Source organism: Gorilla gorilla, chromosome 9, assembly GCF_029281585.2.
Source record: "Gorilla gorilla gorilla isolate KB3781 chromosome 9, NHGRI_mGorGor1-v2.1_pri, whole genome shotgun sequence".
NCBI classification, from domain to species: Eukaryota; Metazoa; Chordata; class Mammalia; order Primates; family Hominidae; genus Gorilla; species Gorilla gorilla.
The window spans coordinates 84,540,835-84,561,973 of record NC_073233.2 but is presented as its reverse complement, the minus strand read 5'-3'; the positions used below and the strand labels follow the sequence as shown (position 1 = coordinate 84,561,973).

Sequence of the window (21,139 nt, the reverse complement as noted above, 5' to 3'; positions counted from 1 at the left end):
TGGGTTGACCCCATCTCCCCAGATCCATCTCTACAGTGGACTGAACAGGGGGAAGAAAAGGCAGTAACTGTAGAGACTTCAGGGAATCCCGCTTCTGAGCCCAGCCTTACCCTGATTTGCCACAAGGCCCTGGGTGGTCACTTTCATGCATGTAAAATGGGGCACCCTGCCCCACTCTCAGGGCTGGTGACAATCAGGGAAGAGAAACACTGTGGAAGAGGCACCTTCTACACTTGGAACCAGGACCTGGAAGACAGCCAGGGCCCCTCTCTTCTAGGGACCCGCATACTAGAGTCCACAGGCAGCAAGGCAGGGTACCTGTGATTTGGTAGGGTCAAGGCATCTAGAAGAGAGGTGGCTTTGGGGAAGATCTGCTTCAACCTCCAATCTAAATGACAATACCGCCACCCCATATTTGCACAGTACTTTAAAAATTCCGGCAAGATAATGCCCAAACTGAATCAGACTTAGCTTTATGAACAGATTGGGCTCAAATCACTGATTCTTATTAGCTGTGTTGACTTTGGCCACGCCATTTAACCTTTCTGAGCCTCAGGTTCCCCAACTATAAATAGGGACCTTACTAGTCTCAGACAATTGGTTTTCATGTGTACACACTGCCCCCACCCCTAGCCTCAGCTTCTCCATCCGAAAACAGGACTTTGATGGTGCCGTTTCACAGGCTGTTGAAGGGTCCCGCAGATGATGGAGGAGTACGGGTCTAGACACTAGAGCACAATCCGGAGAGGAAAAGTGACCTGCCAGGACCCACCAGAGTGGACGGCTTGGTGCGGGGAACCCCCTCCGCGGCCGCCCCAGGGCCAGCGAAGGGTCATTTCCTTCCGCATTCAGCCCCGCCGTCACCTCGCCTGTTTGCCCCCGCGTTAAGTGCGGCGGCGCCAGCAGCTGGGAAATCGGGGCCAGGCCGGATTTCCTCTGTGGACCTGCGGCTCCTAGAGCCACCGCGCCCCCCTCCGGACCGCGCGGGGCCGCGAACTGCACGTGCGGCGGCCACTGGGATGGGCCTCGCTCCCACGGCGCTTCCTCTGCAACCCCTCTCCCTCCCGCCCTCTCATCCCCCCACACTGGGCCCCCGCCCCTTCCCGGCCGAGGTCCCAGGGTGGTGAAGATGCTTCGCCGCCCCACCCCACTCCGCCCCTGCCGGCTCCGGATAAACCGAGGCACGGGGCCAGGCGCTAGGACCCCGCGGCCTCGCCAGAGGGGGGCGTGGCGGGGCGGGCCGGCGGGAGAGGTATTTAAATCGCAGCCGGAGCGCGGGGGCTCCGGTGGGGCAGCTGAGCGGCCTGCTCCTCCTCGGGCCGTGACCCCGGGGTCTGGCGCGGGGTGGGACCCGGGGGCGGGTTTGCGCAAAATGTGCCGAGACTGCCCGGGAGAGGAGCTGCGGCCGCGCTGAGCCAGGTAGGAGCCGCCGGGCAGGCGAGGCTGGCCGGCCCTCGGGGGGCGCACTGTCGCGCGCCTCGGAGCGCAAGGCGGGGGCTGGTCCCAAGGGACGCCCCCTAAACACTCCCCTCCCGCCATCCCCACTGCGCGCGTGGAGCCGGGGCTGACCCTCCCTCGGTCCCTGGGAGTTCCCCAGCGCTCCTGTCTTGGCGGATCTTTCCCGCAAAGGGGTGAGGCCGGCCTTCCCATTTGACAGCTGGGAAAACAATGGCCTGAAGACCGTGACTTGCCCAGGAACACACAGCTAGGCAAGGGCAAACCGGAATTTGAATTCAGGTTTCCTGCAACGCTCCGATCCCGGCCAGGCGTGGGGCTGCGCATCCCACAGCACTAGATGGCCTGCCCATTTCTCGTAGTGGGGTAGGGGGCACCCACCGCTCTCCAAGGGGCTCTGAAGCCAGCCTTCTTCATGGGTGGTAAGATGTGAGGGACCCCCACCCCCACGCCGAGCTGCCTGAAATTCCGCCATCACAGCCACATTCCTTTGGGTTAAGGTCTAATTCCCCCGTGGGATGCACATGTCTCCAGAAAGAGGCTTGCCCTTAGTGATTCACTGCTTGATAGGAACGTCCGCAGCAGCTCTCCCAGGACCCCACTCTGCCAGTAAGTCAGCTGAGGCCGAGAGGAGGGAGAGAGGACCTCACAGCCCAGACTGTGAGCTAGTCTGCCCTGCTCCTGCGTGTGAGGGGTCGTTGGCAGGGCTTAGGGAAGGAGACCTTGATTTGGTATAGTGGGAACATTTGCTTTGGAGACAGATGAACTGGATTCTGATCCTGACCCTGCTATTTTCTCCTTGTGTGACTTTGGGTAAGTCACCTCTCTGAGCCCCTTTTTCTTCATGGGCAAAAAAAGACAGTTCTATAGCGGGGAGTCGGCTCAGCATGTGCTGGAGAAAACACAGTATTCAGGTCATGTAGAACTGGATAAATCCCAGCTCCAAAGCCCTTATGAGCTGGGTAACTCTGGGGGTAAGTCACTTCACTTTCCGGAAACTGTTTTCTCATCCATAAAATGGGAATTACAGTAATTTCCTCAATAGGTGATTGTGAGAATTAAATGAGATGATATAGGTCAAGTGCTTAGAAGACTAACATCCTTAAATGTAGGGGTGGGCTTATTGTGGTAGTAGTCATTGCCCCCCATACCCCTGCTCTTTCTCTCTCTCTCTCTCTCTCTCTCTCTCTCTCTCACACACACACACACACACACACATTCTTTGGCACTTTTCTGAGTTGGACTCCTGAGAGTCCGACTCTCCTGCCTCCTCTTGCCCAGGCCACTTGTCTGCAGGCTTGGGGCCTCCCCACTGAGCACACCTCACCTGGGATGCTCAGCCCTGCGAGGGTCACTGTGTCAGCTGGGAAGGACAGTAAGGATGCAGGGCACCTTCGCCACCATTCTTTGCCTGATCATCACAATAGTTGGGGTTGGCCAGTGGCAGAACTGGAACCCAGCTGCCTACCCGCAGACAGGACACTGGGGCACCAAGAAAGGAAGGGACTTACCTTAGGGAGCAGAGCTGGTGAGTGGTGGGCTTTGGATGCAAGCCTGGGTCTAAGTGACACTGTCCTCCTTTTTGAGAGACAGTAGTCTTTAAATGCTGCACCCTGTACTTGGGCACCACTGAGGAGGGCCCACAGCTGAGGGGCCCTTCCCGTCAGATGCCAGGACAGAGTGTCCATGTGCTGCAGGGACAATCCCTTCTGGATGTGCACAGGGCCACCTTGGGGATAGAGTGGGATTTGGCAGAGGAAGGGGAAATAAGGGCCTAGGACCCTTCCTTGTCCTCACCTGACACTCACCACTCAGTCCACTGCAGCTGAGCTTCTGCCCTGATTTTGCCACTTGTTCACTAGTCTTTAGTGAGTACCTACTTGGTAAGCCCCTGTTCCCACATGATAAGAAATAAATAATGAGGAAATGATAAATGTGGGAAAACAATGACATGTGTGAGGAGCTGAGGAAGAGCATTCAGGGAGAGGAAACTGCAGGAGCAAAGGCCCTGTGGCAGGAATGAATTTGCTGTGTTGAAGGAACAGCAGGAAAGCTGGAATGTGGTGAGGGAAGGGAAAATGGGCAAGGGTCAGAGAGGAGACTGTGGATAGCCTGGATTTTCTTGGAGATTTTCAAACAGAAGAGGTTTAGGATCTGACAGATGATTTTATATTATCACTCTGGCTGCTAGGTACAGGACAGATTATAAGAGGTCAGGGTGCTGTGGTCAAGGCCAGGATTGGGGTGGCGTCTCGGTCTGTGGCAGTGACAAGAGGGAAGTAGGAAGATCCGGGGTCTCTTTCAGGGAGAGCAGTCAGAGCCCACTGATGGCACGGATGGGTGAAGGGAACGTGGCAGAGAGGTGAAGGGAGAGCCAAGGAGAACTGCTCTCACTAACGACCCCATGTCACCGAGACTCCTAGTGTCGGTTTTCTGTCCGCTGCTGACCTGTTGTGTGCTGTGAGATGCATCTCAAAGGATGGTGAGCCCCTCTCTAGGGGCACTTCCCATGGGAGGGGGTGGGGCACAGTAGCCACGGAGGGCTTGGTGCTGTGCTCACTGGAAGCTCAGGGGCTCTGGGAGGACTGGAGGACATAGTCCAGACTTGGGGAACCAAAGAAGGCCTCTTGGCCCATCTAAGCTGGGACCCCAAGGATGAGGAGGTCTTTAGCAGAAGAGGAGAGGGGAGGAAGTGAAGGTTTGGGGCAGTGAAAATCTGCTCAGGGAACTGAAGGAAATATGAGGTGTCCAGAACCCAGAATGTGAGAGGGGACGCCGGGGAAGCAGGCTGGAGAGAAGAGCTGGCCACGCAGGGCATGCTCCCCAGTGGCCTGGAAGGCCCTGCGGAGGGGTTTTCACTCAGTTCTGAATATGCTAACTTTCTAACGGGCGGTGGCGTTCTGCTTTTTAAACAGCAGAACAAAGTTTCCTGTGAAAGCGCAACCTGTAATGCAGGTGAGAGCAGAGCAGCTGCAGGGGCAGCGCCTGTGGCCCTGAGGGGAGCCAGGGAATAGGGTTTACCGGGTCCGGCTGTGGTCTGTGCGCCTTCAAGAGAGATGGGATTCAGAGCAGCCATCTTCATCCATAGCTCATCACTAGCGGGTTCCAACAGTCAAAGACACTGCCCTCGAAAGCCCTGTAAATGCCTTTTCTCCTGCAGCATCCTTCAGAATCGCGGTTCAGCATTCACTCAGGGAGCACCCACTGTGGGAGGCCTGGGAGTGTGGATTTGAAGGGCACAGACCCAGGAGCCAGACTGACCTGGGCCGGTGGCTTGTTCACCGTGTGACCTCGGGCATAGTACCTAAACTCTCTGAGCCTTCTTTTTCCCTTCTGTAAAATGATGATGGAACCAAGTCATTGAATTTTTGTGAGGATGGAATGAGTTCATGCCTAGAAAGTGCTGAGAAGAGCGCCTACTGCATAACGGAGGCTCTGTAAGTGGCATCTCATTTGATTCTCAACAAAAACTTGGCGTGGCTGCCATTAACCTCAAATGAGGAGACTGAGGCGCAGAGAGGTGAAGCGACTTGTAAGATCACACAGCAGGAAGGTAGAGGAGACAAGAGGGAGCAGTCAGATGTGGGTGACTGTGCGCCTGGTGCTCTTGGAAGGCTTTCTGTGTCCCTCTTTAAGACTCTTTGTCTGTATCACCGTCACTGTCACTTCTTTTTTGTGTTCATTTGTTTTTTGAGTTCCCAGTTCCCAGCACAGAGCCAGACATGAGGAGGTATTCAGTAAAGGTGTGAATGAGTGAATGAAATTCATGGATGGATTTGTACATCCCTAGCACTTGGCTGATGTCCTTAGTGAGGGAGTGAGTGAGCCTCCAGCAGCACTGGGATTAACCCTGCTAAGGGCCTGTGCGGTCCCCTTAGCCCCACCCCTGGCTGCTCTTAGAGGGAAGGGCTGGCCCAGGAGGCCGGAGTGTGGCTTCAGTGAAAGTACAGGGCCTGCCAGGCTGTTCCTGGGGAAGTCCGCAGAGCAGTGCCGGGGCAGCCAGGCCTCCTGTGGGACTTCCTGCCAAGGCCCGGGCCCAGCCCTTGAACAATGGCAAGGGCTCGAGAATCAGAGAATCAAAAGGAAAAGGGCAAAATAAAGGTGGGGCAGTGGGCAGAAAACGAGGAATTGCATGTGGGGACTGAAGAGCTGGTATGGAGGACTTGTGTGGCCTGGGTGGAAATGTAGTCAGAGGCCCACCCTCCAAACCCCCTCTACATCTCCATGCCCCCAGTCCCTGGCCCTGAGCATGGCCTAGGGTAACCCTTAGGGTCTGTCAGCCTTCTGTGCATCCCCTCCAGGCTGTCTTCCGCCAGGTGGGGTCTTTTGAAAACCCCCGTCTGACCAAGTCACCTGCCGCTTAAAACTCTTGCTTCCCCTGGGTAATGGGCGGCTCCTTGGCCTGGGTGAGAGGCCTACTATGATGGGCTGCAGGCCCATTTCCCACCTGGCTCTCTGCCCTGCTCAAAGCATCTTTATTCCAGCTCCAGCCGTGCTCTGGGGTTCCCTGAGGGCAGGCACAGAATGGGTGGGAGAGGGGGCTGGCAGTGGGAAGGAGCCAGTGGGCTTACAGTGTTCCCCTTTCCTCTCCGCCTTACACAGAGCCATGAGACCCCAGATCCTGCTGCTCCTGGCCCTGCTGACCCTAGGCCTGGCTGCACAACACCAAGACAAAGTGCCCTGTAAGATGGTAAGATGCTCTGCCCAGACAGGGTGAGGACCACCCCCACCTCCCTGCCCTAGGGTGTGCTAGTGCCCCAGCCCCAGAAGCCAGAAGTTAGAAGAGTCAGGAGAGGAAAGGGAATGTACCTTGCATTTAATGAGCACCTACTAGAATGTTTGAACACCTTATTCACCCAACAGTCCTGCCAGGTAAGCACCATTATTCTCATTTTGCAAAGGAGGAGACTGAGGCTTGGAGAGATTGGGCCTTGTCCAAGGTCATTCAGCTGGGAACAGTGAGGCTGATATTACACTGTATTCCCCCAAGCTGTCCTCACAGAGCAGTAGGCCCAGCTAGGGGATCTAGAATGTATATATGTGTGGGGAATTTGGGGTAGGCCAGCTGGGAGGGGCTCCTCTGTGCTCATCCCTCTTGGAGACAAATCCCCTTCCTAGCTGGGCTCCTTGACTTGGGACTGCCTGCTGGAGTGCCTCTCACTCATTACTGCCCAGGTCAAATGCTGCCATCTCCAGGAAGCCTCCCCAGCCCCTCCCAGGCTGGCCTAGTCTGATCACACCTTCCTCTGGGTTCCTGCGGTCTCCAGGCTTCCCCCTATCTCAATACTGAGAAGACTGAGCATGTAGGGTGGTTGGTGAAAGGGTCCAAGCCTGTCTCACCTGCCAGACTATGAACTTCCCTAGGGCAAGGACCAAGTTTGATTTGCTTCTATTCCTTTTTCCTGTCCCAAGCCAGGGAAACTAGCCTTAAAGTTCTTGTGACTCTATGAGATACAGGGCAAAGAGAACACCTAGGTCCATTTGTAAGGCCGGGCAGTCACTGAGGCCAGAGCCTGGCTGGGGAAAGGGCAGGGCCTCCGGAAGCCCCTCTTGGACCTGAGACTCGAAGAAGCTTATGACACAGAACCGGCAGCTGCTTCAGGAGGCAGGAAGTGCCGGCAGCTGCCTGCCCGCAGCCCTTCCCTGGGGGTGCAATGTCTCCTGTTGCCACCACCTCTCTTGCTCTTCAGAGCCCTTCTAAGATTCCCGGAGCCCAGAATTGCGGGCAGAGAAGGCCTCAGATGTCACCAAATACAAAAGCACATTCTACCTGAGGGAGACGAGGCTCAGAGGGGAAAGTCCTTGACTACCCAACAGGCAGAGGGGAAGCGGGTGAATTTTGGAGTCTGGGGAAATGAGATAAGAGATAGGAAAGCACTTTCTGAACCAGCATGGGAATAATACACACGGGAAGTAAGGAGAAGACGTGTGACCCACCGGGGACCTACAGGATTCGAACCCAGCTGCCTTTGCCACTGTTCACTGCCTGGTGCCTCTCCCTACTCTGCTTTCCTCCCATGATCAGGTGGTGAAATGGAGTTGGATGGCAAGTCTCCGCTTCTGAAAAGGAAGCTGGGCAGTGGTGTCCTGATAGCCCAGGACAGTGGGTGGGAGCTCTAAACTCTGGTCAAGGGCCAATTCCTCCAATTCCCTCCCACGGTAAGTCAGGCAATGCTGGGAGCTCAGAGCTGAAGGAGGCATGGAGACCCTGGAAGTGGAGCTCTGAGCACTGCCCTGAACTTCAAGCTTCTTCCTGGACTGGACTGGAGAGCTGGGCATCCCAGTGCAGCCCTGCCCACCATCAGGCCCCCGGGCTTCTAGAGCAGGGGTCTTGGGCCCCTGAATGGAAAGCAAGTCTTGGGCTGTGGGCTTGGCAAACTTTGTGTCCTGGATCAAGTCTCAACGGCTGGTGCCCCCGGGAGCCTTTGCCTATCCAGAGGCAGTATGCCTTTGCACTTGCCCGGGGGTAACACGCGGGGCACAGCACAGTGCCCCCCACACTGTAACACTCAGTAAGTGGGTCCATGATGCTCTTTGCTGTGCTGACCAGCTGAGGGCCCAGTGGTCAGAACTTGGCTGGCACCAATAGGAAAAGGAATTTGCAAATGGGAGTTTTGAGCCCCTGACTGTCTGATCTTGGGCAGCCCACTCCCCTTAGCCTCAGTTTCGTTAGGGGTACAATAGGAACAGGGTGAACAATGCCTGGGAAGATTTAATGGGGTAGGGGGTCTCTGCACTCAGCACGCAGCCTGACACAGCTGGGGCTCCATCACGGGTCATTTTGTTGTTTCTGCTTTAAGTAAGGAATGCCCCAGGGGGTAAGGGCTGTGAGGAGGAGGCTATGTTTAGTGGCCCCTGCAGACAGAGAGGTTATGAGGGAGGAAGGGCAAGGATGGGCAAGGCAGCTGGGCAGGTTTCAGGTTCACACAGGTGCCCAAATGCCGGGGCATCCCTGGGCCTCCTGAGGCCCCTGTGAAGCTGCCTCCCTTGGAGGCTACATGGAGTCATTGTGCTGCATGGAGTAAGAAGAGCCACACGGAGGCCTGAGGCTGGGCAGGTCTCTTCCTCCCCCTACTCACCTTGGGGCTCTCAGGAGGAAGCGCAGAGCTGGACCAGGGGAGGAACACACCGGCTTGTGTTCCCTCCCTGCCAGCTCAGCCACTGGCTCACTGTGAATTCACGCAAGTCACTGCCATCTTCAGGCCTCAGTGTTTACATCTGGGAAGTGGGTCAGCTGAACTCTTCTTGCTCTACCCGTCTTTGACTATATTTTGAAAATATCAATTATGCATTTTCTTTCCTCCTAGAGAAGTGATTGATTCAGTGCCTCAGACCTTTACTAAACTGATGATGTCTGGGACTCATTCATTAGGAAAAATTGACTTGCTAGTCAGGTCCAAGGCATGCACATCCACCAAACCAGTCCCTGTTTGCTCTGAGCTCGCTGTCTAGCAGGTCCCTACACACACAGCCACAATTCAGCAGGGCAAAGCTCTGAGAGGAAGCACAGTCAGGGAGGGCTCCCTGGTGGAGGAGGCCCTGAAGCTCAGTGTGAAGAGTTCACATGTGGATCTGGTTGGGGATGGCGTATCCAGCTCAGGGAGCAGGCCCCAGCAGTGGGTGTGGGAGGGCATGATGGGCAGTGGTCAGCTGTGGTCACTGCATGTGGGCTGGCGTGGGAGGTGGGGGACAGGTTGGCAGGGGCTACAAACAGCCTCAAAGGCCCTGCTGGGGATCCTGGACTTCACTGTGGAGAAGTTTAAGCCAAGCTGCCTCATTGCCAGAGTAGAGCTTTTGAGCAGTTGTCAGGCATTTAAGAGTGAGTGGGTCAGAACGGGTTGGCGGAGACAGAAGCTGGGGGCGGTGAGCCTGAGCCCGGTGATTGTGGAAGTCAGACCTTTTTCTGGGAAAGGCTGGGGTTCCTGGAGGCCTGGAAGAGAAGAGGGAGACCTGCATTTGCAAAGGAAGAATTTTGGTCCCAGAAGGCACATCTGTGGAAGAACAAGAGTTCGGCCTTTTGTTGTTAAAAAACCTGGGTTCAAATCCCAGCTCTGCTCCTCACCAGCTGGGCAATCCTGGCACCTCCCTTCCCCTCCCTGAGCCTAGATTTCTGTAAATAGGGGTGATCGTATCAGATGGGCAGGCTGTGGTAAAGACCAGTGGGACCACGGCCTGAAAGTATTAACCAAGATGTCAAATGCTGAGTGGCTGCTGGGGAAGAACGTAAGAAAACAGAGTGGTTATGTGACTTCCTGGAGGTCGCACAGCACAAACACAGTCTCGTCACCAAAGACTGTGGATTTGGCTCTGGCCATCTTTTCCCTGGCCCTTCCCACCTCCAGGGGCCCGGTCCCCTGACCCAGCCTGGGAAGAAAGCCACCTCCTAGGAGGTAACAGCCGCAGAGAGGAGGCCACATCTCGGAAGCATCCACAAGGAAGGCAGGCCCCAGGACCCAGGCTCTGCCCATGACACGAGAGCCTGAATGAGGTCTGAGGCAGGGAGGCCAAGATAAAAACTGATGGCAGAGCACAAATTACAGTTTTCCCTTTTGGAAACATTTCTCCCAAAGTGGAGAAATTCCCATCTACCACCAGAAATTTAGCTATCTGTGCCCATAGAAGGGACCTAGGACATAGAATCAGGAGCCCTGGGTCCCAGCTCTGCCCTGCTGCTCACTGGCTTGGGGTCACTCTGTGGGATATATGGCTGTTTCCTGTAAGAGGGGTAATAATAAGTACAGGGTTTCTCTTTGTTAGTTCATTTGTCCTTCTATCTGTCTATCATCTCTCCATCTGTCCACCCATGGAACCTTCATCAAGTTCCTTCCTTAATGCCCAGTACTGTGCTGGGTGCCCGAGATGGGGCAGGGAGCCGGATGGGTCATCCAGGCATGGGGTGATCAGGCTGCGGTGGGGGAAAGTTGAGCATTCTGGGAGTCCATGGGAGAAGGGTTCCCCAGCCAGGCAGGGTTCCTGGATAAACATGTCTGGTTTCATCCCCTACCGCGCCCACTTATGCCAGCTATCTCCCCACCCTGCCCCTCCCCAGGTGGACAAGAAGGTCTCGTGCCAGGGTCTGGGCCTGCTCCAGGTCCCCTCGGTGCTCCCGCCAGACACTGAGACCCTTGATCTATCTGGGAACCAGCTGCGGAGTATCCTGGCCTCACCCCTGGGCTTCTACACGTCACTTCGTCACCTGGACCTGAGCACCAATGAGATCAGCTTCCTCCAGCCAGGAGCCTTCCAGGCCCTGACCCACCTGGAGCACCTCAGCCTGGCTCACAACCGGCTGGCGATGGCCACTGCGCTGAGTGCTGGTGGCCTGGGCCCCCTGCCACGCGTGACCTCCCTGGACCTGTCTGGGAACAGCCTGTACAGCAGCCTGCTGGAGCGGCTGCTGGGGGAGGCACCCAGCCTGCATACCCTCTCACTGTCGGAGAACAGTCTGACTCGCCTCACCCGCCACACCTTCCGGGACATGCCTGCGCTGGAGCAGCTTGACCTGCATAGCAACGTGCTGATGGACATCGAGGATGGTGCCTTCGAGGGCCTGCCCCGCCTGACCCATCTCAACCTCTCCAGGAATTCCCTCACCTGCATCTCCGACTTCAGCCTCCAGCAGCTGCGGGTGCTAGACCTGAGCTGCAACAGCATCGAGGCCTTTCAGACGGCCTCCCAGCCCCAGGCTGAGTTCCAGCTCACCTGGCTTGACCTGCGGGAGAACAAACTGCTCCACTTCCCCGACCTGGCCGCGCTCCCGAGACTCATCTACCTGAACTTGTCCAACAACCTCATCCGGCTCCCCACAGGGCCACCCCAGGACAGCAAGGGCATCCACGCACCTTCCGAGGGCTGGTCAGCCCTGCCCCTCTCAACCCCCAGCGGGAATGCCAGCGCCCGCCCCCTTTCCCAGCTCTTGAATCTGGATTTGAGCTACAATGAGATTGAGCTCATCCCTGACAGCTTTCTTGAGCACCTGACCTCCCTGTGCTTCCTGAACCTCAGCAGAAACTGCTTGCGGACCTTTGAGGCCCGGCGCTCAGGCTCCCTGCCCTGCCTGATGCTCCTCGACTTAAGCCACAATGCCCTGGAGACACTGGAACTGGGCGCCAGAGCCCTGGGGTCTCTGCGGACGCTGCTCCTACAGGGCAATGCCCTGCGGGACCTGCCCCCATACACCTTTGCCAATCTGGCCAGCCTGCAGCGGCTCAACCTGCAGGGGAACCGAGTCAGCCCCTGTGGGGGGCCAGATGAGCCTGGCCCCTCCGGCTGCGTGGCCTTCTCCGGCATCACCTCCCTCCGCAGCCTGAGCCTGGTGGATAATGAGATAGAGCTGCTCAGGGCAGGGGCCTTCCTCCACACCCCACTGACTGAGCTGGACCTTTCTTCCAATCCTGGGCTGGAGGTGGCCACGGGGGCCTTGGGAGGCCTGGAGGCCTCCTTGGAGGTCCTGGCACTGCAGGGCAATGGGCTGATGGTCCTGCAGGTGGACCTGCCCTGCTTCATCTGCCTCAAGCGGCTCAATCTTGCCGAGAACCGCCTGAGCCACCTTCCCGCCTGGACACAGGCTGTGTCACTGGAGGTGCTGGACCTGCGAAACAACAGCTTCAGCCTCCTGCCAGGCAGTGCCATGGGTGGCCTGGAGACCAGCCTCCGGCGCCTCTACCTGCAGGGGAATCCACTCAGCTGCTGCGGCAATGGCTGGCTGGCAGCCCAGCTGCACCAGGGCCGTGTGGACGTGGACGCCACCCAGGACCTGATCTGCCGCTTCAGCTCCCAGGAGGAGGTGTCCCTGAGCCACGTGCGTCCCGAGGACTGTGAGAAGGGGGGGCTCAAGAACATCAACCTCATCATCATCCTCACCTTCATACTGGTCTCTGCCATCCTCCTCACCACGCTGGCCACCTGCTGCTGCGTCCGCCGGCAGAAGTTTAACCAACAGTATAAAGCCTAAAGAAGCCGGGAGACACTCTAGGTCAGTGGGGGAGCCTGAGGTACAGAGAAGAGTGAGGACTGACTCAAGGTCACACAGTGATCCGGGATTCCAGAACTCTGGTCTCCAAATTGCAGCCCAGGACACCTTTCTCTGCCACCTGCTGCATCAGTGGGTGACCCCCTTCCCGGGCTGCACTTTGGGTCCAGCTGTGGAAGCCAGAAGTTGGGCGGTTTCAGGGACAGCAGAGAATAATGTTGACCTATCAGATCAACAAATCTTCACTGAGCATGTATTTTGTGCCACACCCTGCTCTGGGCACTGGGAATGCTGGGAAATGAGATACATTCCCACCCTCAAGAATCTCCCAGTCTGGTAGGAGAGAGTGCTGCAGAGCCACGTGGCCGCCATGCAGTGTGCTTAGGGCCTGAGGTGTGAAAGCCCAGGGCTCCGGAGCTCTGCAGGCCCCGCTGGTTTGGTTTGGTGAGTCCTGCCCCGGCTGTGCCAGGGTGAGGGAGGGCCAAGCCCAGGAGGATTTGTCTGAGACATTTCCAAGCAGACTGTTTGTCACGTCTTCTGATAATGACTTTCAGTCTCTCTGAAAATGAAAAGCTTATGACCGGAAGAGAGAATTGGAGCTGTACGAGTGTGTCTTGGATCTGGTGTTGTTAGGTGGGCCACGGCGGCTCCAGCAGGGTCTGGTTAAGGGGTCCAGCCCAGCACTGGACCATTCCGTCTCCTGCTCTGGACAGGCCCTCTCCCTTCCTGGCACTCTCATGTTGCACACCCTGACCCCAGTACTGCTCTAAGCACCGTCCCTGCCCAGCCCCACTTCTCCATTGCAGCTCCACCTTGGCTGCTGAGCCAGGAGCTAAAACCTTAGATATCTGGTTCTGTTTTGCACCCAGCTTGGCAGATGTGGATTTGAATCCAAGCCTTGTGTCTGCCCCTATATGACAGCCCTATATTTTATCCCCGTTTTATAAAAGAGGAAACTGAAGTTCTGCAAATCTCCTTCCAGGGCCCCAGCTAACTAATGCCATAGGTGAGATTCAAACCTTCATCCTTCTGTCTCCAGGGCCTGATCTTTACCACTGCAGGGGCTGCAGGCCATTAAGTGGACAGGAAGTGGCCCCACATAGCCCGAGCAGGGTCTGGAAGCATCCTGTGCTGTGCACACCTGCTCTCTCCTCTCTCCCAGGCAGGCAGCTGCAGGCGCTCTCCTCCTTCTCTGCCTTAGTTTCCTTCCTCCCCTCCTTTCCACCCTGGTGTGGGTTCTCTTATTCTCTCTGTGCTCTTGCATTCTCTTATTCCCTTTTCCTCTACTGAGCAGAGCCTGGAGTTTGAGACTATGGAATCCAAACTCCCCATTGCACAGATGGGGAAACTGAGGCTTAGGAAGAGAATGAAACTTGTGGAGAGCTTGTACAGAGCCTCTGGGGGAAAAAAGAGCCCTTATTTGTGGGGTGAGATTGGGGGTTGGACCAGAGTGATGTCCTCTCTCAGCTATCACATTGCAAGATAATGCTGGCTCCAAACTTCCTTTCTGTGCCTCATCATGCAAGGATTTTTTTTTCCCTCTTAGAAAAACAGGTAAAAACCCTCACCCAGATGACCCCCATCCCTCATACCATGGAGTCATGAGCTGTCTGGGAAGAATGGACGTGCTGGGACCAACTCAAGACCTTGTTTTGCTGTCTTCATCATCTTACCTGTGCTTGGCCCACAGTCTGGCTCATGATGTGGGCTCAGTAACGTGTGAGAAAATGAAAATGCCACTCTCTCCACCCCATTTTACAGAGGAGAACACCAAGGCCCAGAGGAAGTTAAGGGAGAGTCAATGGGCAGAGCCAGGGCTAGGCCCTGGTGGTGTGTGGAGCACCCAGGCAGACCCAGTCCTGTTTGGGATCACAACCACAGGTGCTACTGCACATAACACTCTTCCTTAGGCCTGGAGGCCAAGGTGTGGGTCCCCACGCCTGATCTTTGAAAACACTACACAATGCTGCTGTCACTTCCCAGGACCCAGGCCGCAGCCCAGGCCTCGGGACCAACTCTTTGTATAACCTACCTGAATGTATTAAAAACTAATTTTGGAGAAGCACTGTGGCTGCCAGCCTCCTCTTTGCAATCCGCTTCATTGCATCCACTAGAACCCTGCCCCTCAATCCCATTATGGTCGTTCAGTCATCATGGCAAATCCCTGGGGACACTGAGACTCTGGGCCAGCACCACCCTGGACCTTGAAGCCGCAGCCACTAGCATGGCCCCTGCTACACCTCTTGCCCCACACTCAACAGGCGACTGTGCTCCCCACCCCAGGGCTGAGAGGCTGAGGGCTTCCGTTTGTTTCCTTCCTGCTACAGCTACAGGCCCCCTCCCCTTCTCTGTGCTCAGCCCTCTGTGCCCCATCTCAGAGGCTGCACTGCCCCTCCTCCTCGGGGTCCCCAGCCCTGTCCTCTCTCCCTTACCCCGTCATGCTCTCTTCTGCCTCCAGCCTCTCCCTGTTTACGTCTTCCTCTCAGACTTCAGCTGGACTCAAGTCTTGTCCGTCTTAAAAATAGTGAGAAGCCCCTCAGCCACTTTCCCCTTCGTCCTCCCACTCTTCCCAGGCCAGCTTCCTGGTAAAGTCACTTCCCTTCCCGCCCCTCCCGTTCTCAACCCGCCTGGAGCTGCCTTCAGCCCCTCCCAGCTCCATGCTGCCCTTGCTAACAGCGTCAAGGGTATCCTTTGCCAAACTCAGCACACTTTTCAGACCTCCTCTCCCTAGGCCCTGTGCAGCAGGCCCCCCACCCATACCCTTGCTGGGCGTGCTCTCCCCACAGCTGTGATCCCACACAGGAAGCCATCTCCTCCCTCCCAGGCCACTCCTTTTCAGGCCACTCTTTGCTCATCTTCCTTGAGCCAGCTTTAAGTGGTGATGGCCAGGGCTCCATCCTAAGCCCTTTTCCCTTGGGAACACTATGGCCTCATTGCTGTAAACACCCCATTGCTCTGATGGCCCACATCTCTATCTCCAGCCCCACCTCTCCTGAAAGTCCAATTCTGGTACCCAGAGGCCTTCCCAGGTAGAGGGCTAAAGGTCCCCAGGGACTGGAGAATTCAGTGATCAGCCAGGCTGCAGATCAAGGTTGAACTTGGAAGAAAACCACACCTGGTTCCTGGCTTGGAGTTGGAGGGTGAGTGTCGGGTGTGGGACAGAAGCAGCCTCACCTGGGTAGGGGAGCACTGAGAGGCGTGACAGGCCAGGGCAGAGCATGCACAGCAGGGGGTGCATGTTCCTCTGGCCCTCACACCTTCCATTTCGCCCTGTCAGCAGCCTGGCACTGCGCCTTTGCCCTTCCCTTCCCTGACTGCCTCTCCCCCAAGCTCCCGCTCAGTGATGCTTCTCCTGCCCACCCCCAGTCACCCTTGGCCCTGTAGCCCCTGGGCCCAGCGTTGGCAGCTCTGCCTCCTGGAGATTCTTCCATTTCTCTGGTCCATGCCCTCTCACCTCCGCATTCCTGCTCCTGGCTCCCAGTCTGCAAAGGGAAATTCTAAACACCTATTTCATGGGGTAGGGCTGGGGGAGAAAGGAGAGAGCCCCACCCCCTGGCACAAGATAGGTGCTCCGTGAAGGCCTAAGGCGAAGGCAGGAGCTTGGGCTGAGCTCGCCCAGGGTCTGCGGGCCTCTGCTCCAGCAGGGAGCCCAGCAGGCCCCTGACCCCTTTTCCTGACAAACAGGGAGTTTGCTCACCTGGACAAGACCCCCAGTGAGGCAGAAATTCCTGTTTTCAGCCAAACGTGGACACAGCAGCCAACTAGGTCATCAGAACATCCAGCTTCCCGAGCTCTTAGCTTGCAGGGAGAGGGGAGGCTCTGCCACTCCCAGGTCACAGTCAGCCTGAGGTGCAGGGCCCAACTCCTGGGGTTCCATGCGCTGGCGTGGCACTCCACCAGGAACGGGTCCCGGGACGCGCCAGCAACTCACCCTCTCAGACCCACAGGCTGGCCACATCCTCCAGGATCTGGGACCCACCGTCTGTGTTCTGTGCCCCTGTCCTTCAGGCAGTTCACTGAGCCCATGAGGCCCATCTCTCTCCCACCACCTCTCACAACATGCTCAGAGATGGCCATTGTTGAGCACTTCCGGGCGGGCCCATGCTGAGCACTGGATGTGGATTGTCATGTTTAATTCTGACAACCGTTGAAGAGATTTCTACTGTTACCATCCTCATTTTAGAGAACTGAGCTCCAGCGATGAGACATGAACCCAGGCTGTCCCACTCTGGAGCTGGCAGTCTTAACCATTAGGCAGCACTGCCTCCTGCACCTCTCCCGCCTCCTCTGCCGGAACCAGCTCACCCCCCGACCCACCTGCACAATCTCCTTCACCACCCTCGCCTGTATCACCTCCATCACCTTCTCTGGGGAGACTGTCTGGATTTCTCTCCTCCAGCTGCCCACAGGTCTGGGCTGCCCTCAGCATTGGGTGTCTGCCTGACCCACCCACCAGGCCAGGAGGTCCTGGGGGGAGGTCCTACCCGGAGTCCTATCTGTCCCCAGGGCCTGTGAGCCAACACAGACTAAAGCCAGCTCAGAAAAGGTTTTCTGAGTGAATGGCCCGTGTCTTCCAGGACTCAGAAGCTTGTGGAGTTGAGACAAGCCCTCAGAGAATGTGGTGAGGAGGCTTTTTGAAGAGACTCAGGGGACACAGAGAGGACAGGGGAATGCAGACTGTGGGCTGCCCACGGCAGCAGGGGCCAGTGGGGAGGCAAAGAATCCTCTCTGACCACCCCCCCGTTCCCTGCAGCTTCCTCAGGCCTCTAGGACCCTGTCTTATCTTTGTCCTCCCCCCCTCCTTTGCTCCCCCTCGTCTCCCATTCTTCTCTTCTTGGTCATCTCCCCCCACCCCCACCCCTATCGCACTGGAAACAGTTGGGCTGTGGTGGCTGAGAATGGGGAGGGCGGGGTGGGGGAGAGGGAGGCCCGAGCTGTTTATAGGAACTGGAGCAGCTCCATCCATCAGCTCTGTTTGGAACTGGAGACCAAGCATAATAAATACCTTGGCTCCTCCCCAGCTGCGCTTTCCCTGAACTTGGCCGTCCGAACTCCAGCTCTCCCTGGCCTCCTGGTTCCCAGGATCCAGTCTCACTCCACCCCACCCTACCTCACCTCCCACCAAGCTGCCCTGGAAAGAGTCCGGCCTCTGGGACCAGAAACACAGGCCTGAGTCTAGGTTCTGCTGCTTCCTCACTGTGGGACCAAGGCCAAGACCGTCACTTAGCTGCACCTCTATTTCTGCATCTGTAAAATGGGGTCATAATCATCGCCCCCACCCCCAAACTCAGCACTGCTCATTCGTTCGGCCAGAGTGGCTTGGGCATCTGCTCTGTGCTGGGCCCTAGGCCCTGCAGGATACAGGGAACAGTTGGACAGAGCCTCTGTCTATGGGGTGGAGAGAGGGGCCACACCACAACCCAAGCCAGGAAGTGGTCAGCGCCTTGAGGGAGGTCCAGATTTTGTGCTCGGGAAGTTTGTTTGCAGCAAGGAGCAGCCCTTCCAGCTGGAGAAGTGAGGCAAGACTTCGAGGACATCTGGGCTGGCTCTGCAAGGAAGGGTAGGATTTCAACACGTGGAGATGGGAAGAGGCTTTCCAGGCAGAACAAATGGCAGGACCCAAGGCCTGGCAGCAGGAAGAGCCAGGGCATGTCTGGGAGTAGAGGGGTCTGCCTGGCCCAGCCTCCATCACATCATTTTCTCCTCTCTCCTCATTCAGCACCTTCTGCTCAGGACTTCCAGCCTTCTGAAATCTTCCCTCCTTCCCTGGAGAGCTTCCAACTCACCCAGCTAGGCCCTCCCAAGTTGTGGATGCATTCCCAGAATTCTGCCATCATGTCCCCACTCCCTCCTTCTCTGAAAAAGCCACCCTAGAAAGCGGAAGATTCAGATCGGGAAAAGGCATGGACCAATAGCATGTTTCTGGAGTGAATAAGGGAAAAAATGAATAAAGAAAAGCAGAAAAGATTGAGTCAATGAAGGAGAGAGTGAGTGAGCAAATGACTGAAAGCAGCCAGCGTTGCCGGGACCCTGCCACATCTCATACTGGGTGCTGTACAGGCAGCGTTCCTCCTCTTGTGGCGCTTGGGAAATAGACATGAATCACACACAAACGAAAACGATGGCAAATTGTAATGAGTGCTATGAAAGGGGGTGAAGGGCAAGATCACTGAGGGGTGGGACTCAGAAGAATCCTTTCTGAGGACATGACCTGTCAGCTAAGACGGAAGGAGGACTTCAGTTGAGAGAACAAGTCAATTAATACTCCGTGGCCTCTTCCACTCACTCTCATGAATTTGCCAAGTCGCCTGGGGAGAATGGGGCCTGAACTCTGGACCCTGAGGTCCTTTCTCATGCACTGAAAGCAGCCCCCCAGCCCTGGCCCCTCCCTGCGACTTGGTGACTTGACTGCCCTATTCTAGCATCATGGAAAAAACATGGAAGGCCACGTATAGGGTGGTGGGAGGGATGCCCAAGGGAGTCACGCATTTGGGGGGAGGGGGCTAGCTAGGCTGCAGGGTGAGGGAGTCCAATTCCAAAGGCCCGTGCTTTTTTATTTTATTTTATTTTTTTGGTGGAGGATGAGCCAATAATGTCTCCCTCCTCACTTTCCACACTGCTCATGTCAGCTTGTACTACCCTCCCCTTTGACCCCAGATAACCCACTGTATCCAACATTCTGTATGTTTTCTCCTTAATTGAGTAATCACTGACAGACACATTTAAATTGTATGCAAACACACATATGCAAGTATTAGAGATTTTAATTGTTATTTTATAAAAATGGGATCATATTCTATTATACTCTCTTGCATTTCGCTTTTTTTATGCAATAGTACTTCAAGGAAATCCCCCGAAATAAACTGATATAAGTTTCAAATAATTTTTGACATTACATAATATTCCATAGTGTGAATATTGCACAATTTATTCAGCCATTCACCTATTGAGGAACAATAGCTTTATCTTTTCTTTAACTATAAACATGAGGCAAAAAATTCTATTCATATGCCTATACTGTCTAGGGTTTGTGTTCTCATGGAATGAACACCTAGAAGTAAATCAATGGAGATATATATATTTTATACACTTTTAATGTATATTATATATATTTTAATAAAGTTTGCATTTCAAAAAAACAGTAATGTTTCACATTTCCACAAACAATGTATGAAAGTATCTTATCCTGTGCCTCCCTGCCAGAAATGCAGGTTTTAGCTGTGGGTATAAAACGATCTCTCATTGTTACTTTAAATTGCATTTTCCTGCTGCTGGAAGCTGAGCACCTCTTCATTTGTATTTTTGGCCATTTGGATGAACTCTTCTGTGAATTACCCATTTTTATCCTTTGCCCATTTTTCTACTGAGTTAACTATTTCTTATTAATTTGTAAATCCTTATTGTATGTTGTAGATCTTAAACTTTGTCTCACATTTCCATAACTCATTTGTCTATTGACCCTGCTTATGTATCTTTTGGCCTACAATGTTTTCCAAGGTCTCACTTTTCCTTAATTGCTTCTCAATTTTATTAAGTTTCACTCAGGTTGCTCATATAGTCTCCTAAATTTTCTTGTAAAATTTGTTATGTTGGCTAGGTGCGATGGCTCACATGTCTAATCCCAGCACTTTGGAAAGCCGAGGTGGGTGGATCACCTGAGGTCAGGAGTTCAGGACCAGCCTGGACAGCATGGTGAAACTCCGTCTCTACTAAAAATACAAAAAAAGTTAGACAAACCTGGTGGTGCATGCCTGTAATCCCAGCTACTCAGGAGTCTGAGGCAGGAGAATCGCTTAAACCCAGGAGGCGGAGGTTGCAGTGAGCCGAGATGGTGCCACTGCACTCCAGCCTGGGTGACAAGAGCAAAATTCCGTCTCAAAAAAAAAAAAAAAACCAAAATTGTTATCTTGTTTTTTATTTTACATTTAAATCTTTACATAACCTGAGATGTTGTTGATTTTTTTTTTTTTAAATAGAGAGAGGGTTTCCCTATGTTGCCCAGGATGGTCTTGAACTCCTGGGCTCAAGAGATCCTCCTGCCTCAACCTCCCAAAGTGCTAGAATTACAGGTGTGAGCCACCACGCCCAGCCAACCTGAGATGTGTTTTTTATTTTGAAGTTGAATAATCATCCAATTTTACTTGCTTCAAAATGAATAGTAATTTTGAAAGCATTGCTTATTAAGTAATTAAAAGGTTACTCTGTCAGATATTAAATTCTGATATATATTTGAGATCTATTTCTGGATTTCTTTTTTTTTTTCACTAATGTATTTCTCTGTTTCTATACCATTACTCTAATGATTGGTTTTAGAGTTGGTTCTGATACCTGCAAGACAAGTCATCTTGTACTGTTACTATTTTTCATGTCTTTTTGGCTATTCTCAGCAATTTATTGCTTCATATAAACATCAAGATCATTGCACTCTGTTTGGAATTGATTTTGGAAGGTTTGACATTTCTATATTAAGTCTTCCCATCCAAGAGTATGGTGTATCTTTCCATTTGTTCAGATCTTGTGTTCTCTTTTTTGTTGTTGTTGTTTTTGAGACGGAGTCTTGCTGTCACCCAGGCTGGAGTGCAGTGTTGCAATCTTGGCTCAATGCAACCTCTGCTTCCTGGGTTCAAGAGATTCTTCTGCCTCAGCCTCCTGAGTAGCTGGGACTACAGGTGTGTGCCATCACACCCGGCTAATTTTTGTATTTTTAGTAGA

General features: G+C 54.5%; 1 protein-coding gene across 5 annotated transcripts; it reads left to right on the top strand.

The window, feature by feature from the left end:
* Positions 1-1,112: 1,112 nt before the first annotated feature.
* On the top strand, positions 1,113-14,492 carry LRRC32 (leucine rich repeat containing 32). Of its 5 annotated transcripts, none has more exons than XM_063693396.1 (4): positions 1,272-1,419; positions 6,058-6,145; positions 10,505-12,430; positions 13,974-14,492. In XM_063693396.1, exons 2-3 carry the CDS (start codon positions 6,062-6,064, stop codon positions 12,407-12,409), a joined length of 1,989 nt encoding a protein of 662 aa, XP_063549466.1. In that variant the 5' UTR covers positions 1,272-1,419; positions 6,058-6,061; the 3' UTR covers positions 12,410-12,430; positions 13,974-14,492. The 5 variants fall into 5 exon arrangements, with proteins under 5 accessions (XP_004051895.2, XP_063549466.1, XP_063549468.1 ...); XM_063693395.1 differs by lacking the exon at positions 1,272-1,419 and adding an exon at positions 2,010-2,268; XM_004051847.5 differs by having other exon boundaries at positions 1,113-1,419; positions 10,505-14,492.
* The last annotated feature ends 6,647 nt before the right edge of the window (positions 14,493-21,139 follow it).